General features: G+C 42.9%; 1 protein-coding gene across 1 annotated transcript in view; it reads left to right on the top strand.

Annotated features, from left to right (window-relative positions):
- Nucleotides 1-8655, top strand: part of LOC115793003 (calcium uptake protein 1, mitochondrial) — a 28580-nt gene extending 19925 nt beyond the window's left edge. The window contains exons 9-15 of the mRNA XM_030747691.1: nucleotides 124-206; nucleotides 610-810; nucleotides 3018-3155; nucleotides 4579-4687; nucleotides 7478-7567; nucleotides 7763-7965; nucleotides 8110-8655. Coding sequence (XP_030603551.1) covers nucleotides 124-206; nucleotides 610-810; nucleotides 3018-3155; nucleotides 4579-4687; nucleotides 7478-7567; nucleotides 7763-7923 — 782 coding nt within the window. The 3' untranslated portion in view covers nucleotides 7924-7965; nucleotides 8110-8655. The remainder of the gene's footprint in view (nucleotides 1-123; nucleotides 207-609; nucleotides 811-3017; nucleotides 3156-4578; nucleotides 4688-7477; nucleotides 7568-7762; nucleotides 7966-8109) is intronic.
- Nucleotides 8656-9880: the final 1225 nt, after the last annotated feature.

A 9880-nucleotide genomic window follows, 5' to 3' on the forward strand; every position in this document is an offset into this window, starting at 1 on the left:
TTCCTGTGTGAGAACTTCATGTCACCCCCAGTGAGGTGAAGGTTGAAGATACTGCACAACTATTTCTTTGTTTATCTGGCTTGAACTAGTGTGACTTTTCTTTTGTTTTGCTCTTGTGTCCAGCTCCTCAGAGGAACTTTGAGATAGCTTTCAAGATGTTTGATCTGAACGGCGATGGAGAGGTGGACCTGGAAGAGTTTGAACAGGTTAAACTAACATCGGCAGCACGTCCTACGTGCAGAAGATGCACACGAACTGGCACAAAATCATCATATTAAAAGTGACAGGAGCTTAAGAGAGAGTATTTGTATTCAAATTTAATATCTAGAGTAGCATCTAGTTGTATTATAGTAACACACACTGGCAGGTAATAAAGGTAGGCTCCCACACTGATGTCTACCAGTGTGACATTTTCTCAAAGGGGAACGATAGGTGCTGTACTCAGCAATCTGTGATAACAGCATATGCAGCTCAGGTTATCTTATACAGTTGTACATGTACAGTATTATTATTGTATTAAATATTTAAATTTCTAAGACTTAATAGAGTTCTGTGCCCTGAAAGTAAATAACTACTTCTAAAACTCTGGCTAACACTCCACATCTGTAGGTCCAGAGCATCATTCGTTCCCAGACCAGCATGGGCATGCGACACCGCGACCGCTCCACCACAGGAAACACCCTGAAGACAGGCGGCTGCAGCTCCGCTCTCACCACATACTTCTTTGGAGGGGATCTGAAGGGCAAACTCACCATTGGCAGTTTCCTGGAGTTTCAAAGGAAATTGCAGCATGACGTGCTTAAACTAGAGGTAATGAAAATGGAAAATTAATGAGGAGAGGATTCAGCTTCAATTTTCAATCTACTGGTTTACTGCAGTATGTGTACAGTTACAGTTCATTTGAATGTAAATGCATTTTAAGTCTCTGTACTTATTAGGAGCTCCAGAGGAAAATGAATTGCTTTTTCCACGCAGAGGAAACCAATCTTACTGTCAGTATCGTATGTAGTCCCAGAGTAAGGTGACAGTTAAATCAAAGAAATGTTTCTGTCAGGGGAGAAGGAAGGAGGTAGTGACAGGTGGTTTTACACACAAAGTAAAAACAAAAAGGATGATGAATTCACTATGTGGATTGTGTGTCAGCACTACACTGTCAAACCACCTTTGTTAAATGTAAGAGCCGTGCCTCTGCTGTAACAACAGTGGACCAGTGCTGCTGAGCATATGGTTGTGCTGGTATTTAGCATGCCTAGTGCCTAAATGATGCTCCAAACCACAATGATTGGCATTATCAGAGGCTCAGAGGACGGGACTCACATTTGAGCAGCTGCAAGAGAAGAAATACTGTGTGTTGGGTCTTAATGATGCCACACTGTACTCAGTTGGTGAAATCATAACACAACAGATAAGGTTGACTTCAGTTTAACACTGGTTATTTTATTCCTCAAGATTTTTTCTTTTGTTTGCCCTCTTTTTTTTTTTTTTTTTTTTTAACTGCTGAGCCTGCAGCTTCTGTATTTTCCCTTAAGGGGTGTCCCCACAGGAAGCAACCAGCAGAATGTCAATGGTATTCAGCAGCATCAAGTGACGGCAGGTGAAATAACTGCTGGCAACACAAAATGGATCCTGAGTTTAACTTTTCTTGTCAAGCTTGACAACCGATTGAAGTGACTAGCATTTCATTGTGTTTGCCAAGGCGTCTCGAGACTCTTTCACATCTGTCGTGTTCAGTGTGAGCTTGCTCTCATCTGTGTACAGAATGGGACACCAGTGGCAGACCTGCCAGTTGTGGTGTTGTCGGGCTAAACCCAATCGAGCAGCACAGTGCACAAAAAGAGGACATTGGGACCTCATGCCATCTTTGTGGAGTCTGCTTCTGAGCGTTTGCACATGAGTAGCCCTCTGGGGGTCATTTTGTAGGTCCCTGGCAGTTGTCCTGTTCCTCCTCACACAAAGGAGCAGATACCGGTTCTGCTGCTGGGTTCATGCCCATCAACATCCCTGTCCAGCTCTCTTTATGTAACAGCCCATCTCCTGTCCTCCCTTCGACACTCTCAAAGCTGTGCCGGGAGACACATCAAAACCTTCTAGAGACTGATCATATGGTTATGCCATCCTGGAGGAGCTCGACTACCTGTGCAATCTGGATGGGCTCTAGGGATCATCTCTTGCTACAAGTAGTGACAAGAACAATAGCAAAAAAGCGAAACTAGAAAAAAATCAGTCAGGAGGGATAAGGAGTTGAACTCAGAGGACACCAATCTTACTGTCTGTATTTCTATGTAGTCCCAGAGTAAACTGACAATTAAATCAAAAAATGTTTGTGTCAGGGGAGAAGGAAGGAGGTAGTGACAGGTGGTTTTACACACAAAGTAAAACCAAAAAGGATGAGGAGTTTTACATGATTCTGCAGGTGGTGGTGTTGTCTCTTCAGTGCACCTGTTGTCACTTTCATTTGCACCAAAGCAGGTGAAATGGATTCACAAAGGTTTATGCTTCCTAACTGTGTGATCAATGTGTTCCCTTAATTTTTTTGAGCAGTGTAGATTAGGGGGTTACCTAGGAAACTGGAGCCTGGAATGTCTACTAGGGACCAACGATCAGCTTCACAGTGATGCACGACGAGCCAGTTGCTTCTTGTGTGGACGCCCGTTCATAGTTATAACTCTCATGATGATGAACTTAAACGTCAAAGAATGCATGTCATTCTCTTTATCATAAGGTGGGCAGCTCAGGCTTGTTTTGGATTAGTCACCTTCTGCCTGCGGGAAATGCGTCGTCTCTAGAGGTCAACAAGTTCAGAGAGAAATGTCAAGCGTGCTCAGACGTAAATCAAGTGTGCTGACTTGACTTGAGGCATACTGTTGTTGCAGCGATACGTTGTAAAAAGACACGTGCACATTTAATGTCACCAGTGCCAGCTCTAAGTGTGGCTCAACTTGAAGCCTGACACCAGTATTTAATGTTTGTTCTACCACATAGGACTCAGTCTGTTTTTCTCTCTTTCCCTTTCCTAGTTTGAGAGGAACGATCCCGCGGATGGCAGAATCACTGAGAGGCAGTTCGGAGGTATGCTGCTGGCCTACAGTGGTGTCCAGTCACGTAAACTCAAGCATATGCAGAAGGGGTTGAAGAAAATGTTTAAGGATGCACAGGTAGAGAAATCTGTCTTTTTGTGCATGCTTAAATGGAGCTCTGGAATAAGCCTTAGTGACTCTGTGGTAATATGTGGTGCTAGATGTGGTTGTGTGAATGTTTTAATTAGCCTACATGGGGGGGATGCGTGACAGACGGTGCATGCTTAAGGGACAAAGAGATTCTACAGGGGCATTGTGAGTCTTTGTGAGAGGCTGGACAAGAGGTAATACATCACTGAGAGTGGGCAGCACATACAGTGTCTGATATTATCCCCCTGACCAACACTCAGTCTCTCTAACCACCTCTGTCTCTACTTTGGGATGACTAAAGTCACTCCAGGCAGTGCTCTGTCTTTGAGCATAAGTTAGCTCTCTTCATCCGTCTCTGAACTTCTCTGTCCGAATATCCACAGCATTACATTATGTTTATTTTTAACATTATCCTTCTAATCTTCTATTTGTTGATCTCCAACTAGAGTAGTCTAAAAAACATAGCCATGTTGCGTTAAGTATTAAAATTCTCCAAATCAGTGAAAATGTAAAGATATTAAAGTTGTTGAATTCTGTACATGTCTTTTCTATTTCCAGTTCTTTGCATGAACTCTGGTTTGATGCTGGTTCGGTTCCACTGTAATGAGCCCCATCAGTCAACTGACTGAAGTTACGCCCATGCATATCGTATTCCCAGACGTGTTGCGGCAAAATATGTCCCATTTCAGTTTTTTTAATTTAACGATTAGTACTGTCACAGAGCTGTTTGTTATACATTAAAGCACCACAGATGTCACCCTGAGCTATGATAAGGCATGTCTGATGGTTAAATACGGTGATTAGGAGAGAAAAGAAACAGAAAGCAGGGAAGTGACTGTTCCTTCCAGTCATGATGGGAAAGATGAAGCTGGGTGCTGCCAGAGTTGTCTCCCTAAGGAATTAAACTGCAGCAAGCATCGCTCCCTGTCTGTCTTTCCTTCATTCACTCTTTACCCTGTCTTCCTCAGTTTTGCTGTCAGTCTGTCAGCATTGGCAGAACCTGTGATGTAAATGACCAAAGTATTATTTACAGCCTAAGACCAGCTGTTCACTTTTCTTTGCAAATGAGCTCATCAGCAGTGCAGCAGCTGTGTGACTGTGTGTCTGTTTATATGTGCATGTTTGCTTTAAGCTGTCTGTCCCCCTTTTCGTCTGTGGCGCAATGTTTAACCATGTGTGTCGAAAGCTTATGCACACTTCCTCTTGTCATTTGTCACACTGCTTATGACCTCCAAATATGGTATTGTGCAGTCGCAGCTCTTGTCTTGACAAGAGTTGGCTGATTTTTATTTTTTTCCCCCCCAGGATTGGAATGCTGTTATGGTCCAAACAAAAATGCAGGAATGATTTGTTACTGATTTGGCAAACATTTTTTTTTTTTCATCCCAGTTCTTTTTGTCTTCTTGCGCAGGGCATCACATTTGAGGAGGTGGAGAACTTCTTTACTTTCTTGAAGAATATAAATGATGTGGACACAGCTCTGAGTTTCTATCATATGGCTGGAGCTTCCATTGATAAAGGTACACCCACAGTCACCCTTTACTTTGACATTCTCTCCAATCCCTAATTATCCCCCTTTAGACTTAACTGTGCTCAATTTCATCATCTGCCTCTCATGGCTGTTAACACTCAGACAGCCATATCTGCTTCCCACATCTTTTTTGTCTGGCTTTTCTCCCAAACTAGGCTCAGCTATTTGTCATCTGTTTGTCAGTCCATCCATTTATCTACCTCTTCTTCCCCTGGGCCTGCAGGAGTGTGCATATTTAAACATTAAAAACTGCTTATGCACACACAACAGATCACTTTGTGCTTCTTTGTGCAGGATAGTGATGTCCTCTAAAACATGCCAGCATTATCACTGGGCGAGTGGATGATTAGGGTTGGGCTGGATACTGGAGTGTGGCATGCCAACAACAGCTGAATGCAATTCACTATTATTTGCATGTCACCAGTTGTGGGTTAACAAGAATTAAGTAATTTCCAGTCACCCCAGTGCACTTCATAATGTTGCATCATATTTAGCTTACAATTTAGAGAGAGACTCCATGATGCAGTGATCCTCTTTGCCCAAATAGTTGGCGACAGTGGGGAAGAAAATGGTCAATAAACTAGAAAATACCCTGAGGGAGAAACAGGCTCGGGGAGGCTATGCAGCCATCACTGGCTTGAATGAACAGAGAAAAAAGAGCTTATAGTGTAACAATAAACACTCAACAAGTTGGTGGGGCCAGTCACCTATAAAGACACCTGCGGCTCCAAAGCCAGAGACACCTGTAGAAAGGTGCAAAATCATAAACTACACCAGACGTAAGACGCAGGGTTAATGATATGGTAGCGCAGGGATCCAGAGAGTGGAAGAGAAAGGAGCAGAGGGGTCAGTGCGTCAGAGAGCAGCCAAGCTCTGTGGCACCGTTACTAACTTATGATTCCAGGGTACCTGATCCTGCCTGAACTATAAGCTTTATCAAAAAATAAAGTTCTTAAAAGTCAAGAGGGTGTCTACTTTCTGAACCCAAATTTGGGAGCTGGTTCCAGTGGGAACCCTGATAGCTGAAGGCTCTGGGATTCACAAGTTAGACTGCAGTTTAAAGGCCAGGTGCTGTTTTAGGATAATATTGTACTATGAAGTGTTTGAGATATAATGGGGCCGATCATTCAGGGTTTTCTGTGCTACTATTTTAAATTCTACACTTGAGCTGATGAAGGAATGCTAATATGGGAGAAATATGGTCTCTTTCAGTACTTTCTACTAGTACCAAAGTACTTTTTGAGGCCTTGAAGTCTCAATCATTTACCAGGTAACAACAGTTAAGTGTATAAGAGTTTAGTTTAGGTCTTAGGATGGAGATTACATCTGGTCCATCAGCACTGTAATCCCTAAGATCGTAGTTATGGCAGAAATGGGGGCACTTATTGTTACTGTGGTAACAGCAAGGTTGACAGAACGACTGCTACAACTTTTTACAGCGCAGCCAAACTCCAGCTGCTAAATGACCTTTTTTTTCATTATACCATGAACACCTGCAGCCAAATTCATGCTGCACACAGCGCAGTAGTGGTTCTTCTTCAACAGCAGGACACTTTGAAAAATTGGTTAACTTGCCAACATAAAAGCATCACAAATGGAGTTTAGGTAAAGAATAACTCTCGTATTAAGATCACAGAGTTCACTGTGGTTGTGCTGTTCTCAGTGCTATAGAATTTATTTACAATGCTTACTGGTGAAGACTAATTACTAAGCTTAAAATCACTCATTAAATCACTTGTTGTCTTTAACTGGCTCAGCATTTTCTGAATTCATTTGTCAGACAATGAAAATCTATTTAATGTGAGAACAGCGCAGGCAGATGAGACCGGTGGCTTTTATAGTGTGGCAGTTGTTTGAGGAGTCAGTGTTTCCTTCGTTTGTCGCAGTGATTCAGTCCATCAATAGGCCTCCATATGTTTTCTGTCTGCACATCCATTTGTTCTGATTCATTTATGAAACAGCTGCTGTGCTGAGGGAGTGAAGGGTCTACCCTGAGGTGTTTGTTTCGGGCATTTGGTTTCATCTACACAGTAACAAGCTGCGTATGTGTGTCAGTATATTTGTGAGTTTGCGTGTATTGAAAAGGATGCAGGGTTCACAGAGAGCTGCCAGGCACGTGTCTGCAAATGATCTGCACCCTGCTGCCGTCCATGAACTGCAACTGTCTCTTTTCTTTAAGCTCGAAGGAGCTCTTGTAGTATTTTGAGCTTTTTTCATGTCTTTGTTACACTCTTTTCCTTTGCTTTCGTCTTACACTCAAGTCCAATGATTTCACACCCTTTCAGAACAGTTTCTCGTGTGTGGGTGTGTGATCTGGATCTGTAACCATGTCTTTATTAAAGTTATAAAAGAAGGCCACTAATGAGGTTCTCAGCAGCATGATTTGGCTCATCTTTTCCTCTCACATTTGCAGGGAAATTTTGTTGTTCGTTCCCAGCTCATCTTTCATACCTTCCCTCCTCCATTTGTGACAATCGGGAAATCTCGATTAAACTAACATCTATTTGTGCTCCTTGAAGATATTCCTTGAAGAAGCTTGTTTCCCCCCCCATTCTCTGTCTCCATTTCCCTCTCCTACTCAGTACACCTGCAGCTTCTTAGTCCAGTACCATTCTCTTTCCTAATGTCTGCTCTTTCTTCTCCTTTCAGCCCTTTCAAACCCTTTCTATAGATCCAGAGCAGTTTGATTTGCACACACTTTTCTCCACTTGCACCATTGATGAGCTGTGTGAGTCTGTGCCTGTTTTTCTCTCAGTGAATCTTTCTCTCTGTCTTTCAGTCACCATGAAGCAGGTGGCCCGCACTGTAGCAAAAGTGGAGCTGTCGGATCACGTGTGCGACGTAGTGTTCGCGCTCTTTGATTGTGATGGTAAGTAACTGACAGGCTCATCATATCCCTCTGCTGTAAATATTTATGGAACGCAAATAAAGCCTCCGGAGATGGAAATCATCAATAAATGGAAGCCAGTTCTTCATATTACTTACTCTTCCTTTATTATTTCATCATCCCACTCCCCTGTCCATCACCCCTCTCCCCGTTTTCTCTCTTGTCTGCCTTCCTCAGGGAATGGGGAGCTTAGTAATAAGGAGTTCATAGCCATCATGAAGCAGCGGCTCATGCGTGGGCTAGAGAAACCCAAAGACATGGGCTTCACTCGCCTTGTGCGTGCCATGTGGAAGTGTGCCCAGGATACCGCTTGGGATTTTGCCACACCAAAGGCATAATTTAACAGGAGACAAGTTGCAATTGAGACCGGAAGACAGCAGGTGTGTAGGGCAACATCACCAGTATCATCAAAGGCAGTCTTGCTTCAACAGGTTTTATGAATTTCAATAGACAATTAATACACTGATCTCATTAAGACTGCAGCTCTGAGGGGCATCATCAGTCATTAACGCATGTTGCTATAGTTCCAGCTATCAGTATTGGGACCGAAGCATCCTGCTGCAGTGCACCGTGTCCTGAAAGGCTTCTCTAATGTGCCAGTCTGAGGCATCGTGGGTGTTTGTATATCTGAAAGTATACAAAGTTTGTATTTTTTTTTTTTTCATATTTTATAAAGGAATGCAGGATCATGACCAGAATATTGCAACTCTGTCAAATGCTAAAAACATCACTTTGCTATTCCATATTTAACTCATTTTACGGCAAACGGGCAACACAAGAAGATGAATCAATCTGATCTGACCTTCAGTTGTATACAGGCTGCAGTCTGTTCTGTGCTGTTAACAGACCCTGGATGTTTCTTTGGTGGGGAAAAAGTCTGTAATGTCTTTAGCACCTCTTCATTCAGTCTGCATCTTTATAATGTCCCATAAAAGATTACCTATGCTTGTCTCACTCTGCCTTGTACTGTTCAAAGTATGTGTTCTTAGCATTATTATTCCTCACAGAAACACTTTATATATGATGGATGTTAAAGGAAATACTCTATTAAAAAGGCCACAGTAATGTAATGGTGATTAAGCTTTTTATTTCTTAATGATAGTGTTCTGCTTGGCTTGTGAGTTGTTGTCCTGCCATGTTCTCATTTTCACTCTTTGATTGTGAGGGAAGCACAGCGGGGGATTAGCAAGACTATTCTTTGGGGCACCTGGGAAGTCATTTGCCAAGTGTAATGATTTTCCAGGCAAAAACGCACGGCTGATTGTATTCCTTGGCTTTGACTTCATGCCCAATGCAGTAAATGTGTGTGTGCGTGCGCAAGAGCAGTCAGCAGTTTTGTCTAATTGAAATGGACAGGATGGGCAGTCCTCAGCCTCTGCTGCCCATTAAAAGATTGTCCTGCAGCCCTTCGTCGCGCGCACACTGCTGCAATTTGCTCAAATGAGCTGGCTCGCTCTCTTCCACATATTACGGCTGACAGACGGAAGTGGTGCTCAGGAGTGATTGCTAGCCAGGAGATCGGGTGCGTCGACCTCTCATCGGTATTCCTCGCCCGTGTTCTTTTCAGAGTTTCTGTCTGGCATTTCAATCACACATAAGTAAAAAAAAAAAAAGATTTTTAAAAAGAATTATTGCATCACTTAGATTCTCCTTCAAGCATTGAGTTGCTGTCCAGTGAAAGCCATGTATCTCCATTATGCCAACTTTAACATTAACTAAGAATGAGAGCTTTGTATCCAGCTATCCACTTCATTGAATTATTTATTAATTTCTTTAGCTTACAAAGTAGATGTTTGTAAACCTACAAAGAAATGCCCAGTGTTTATGTGCTGTACTACCTTGCCCTGCAGCATTTCCTTCCTCATAAGAAAGGCCCATGGCAGCTGAAGATCCTGTTTGCCCAACGGTCCAAAGAAATGCTGACATTCTTTGGACCGTTGGGCAATTGTGCACATTTCAAAAAGCTGTGGTCAGTCTGCATTTTGCCTAATCATTTCATTTGAAATCATTTTTCTCTGCACCTTCTAACCCACAGCTGCTTCGCAAACTGCGGCGCACGGCCTCCAAATGCAACAGCAGTTACATCTGTGCTCAAAGATTGCCGAGTAACGGTTCTACAGTAACCGCTTCTCAACAGCTCATCCATGTAAAACCTCAAGCACGCACGCTCGGTCACATTTCTCTGCTTGATGAGCGCTGGAGCAATGCTGAGTGGTTAACTGTTGCCAGGCTTGGGAGGGAGGCTATATTTGGAGTGACTGCAGACCTCGCTCATAAGTCAACGGCTCTTTCTGT

The sequence above is a fragment of the Archocentrus centrarchus genome, chromosome 15, assembly GCF_007364275.1.
Source record: "Archocentrus centrarchus isolate MPI-CPG fArcCen1 chromosome 15, fArcCen1, whole genome shotgun sequence".
In the NCBI taxonomy this organism is placed as follows: Eukaryota; Metazoa; Chordata; class Actinopteri; order Cichliformes; family Cichlidae; genus Archocentrus; species Archocentrus centrarchus.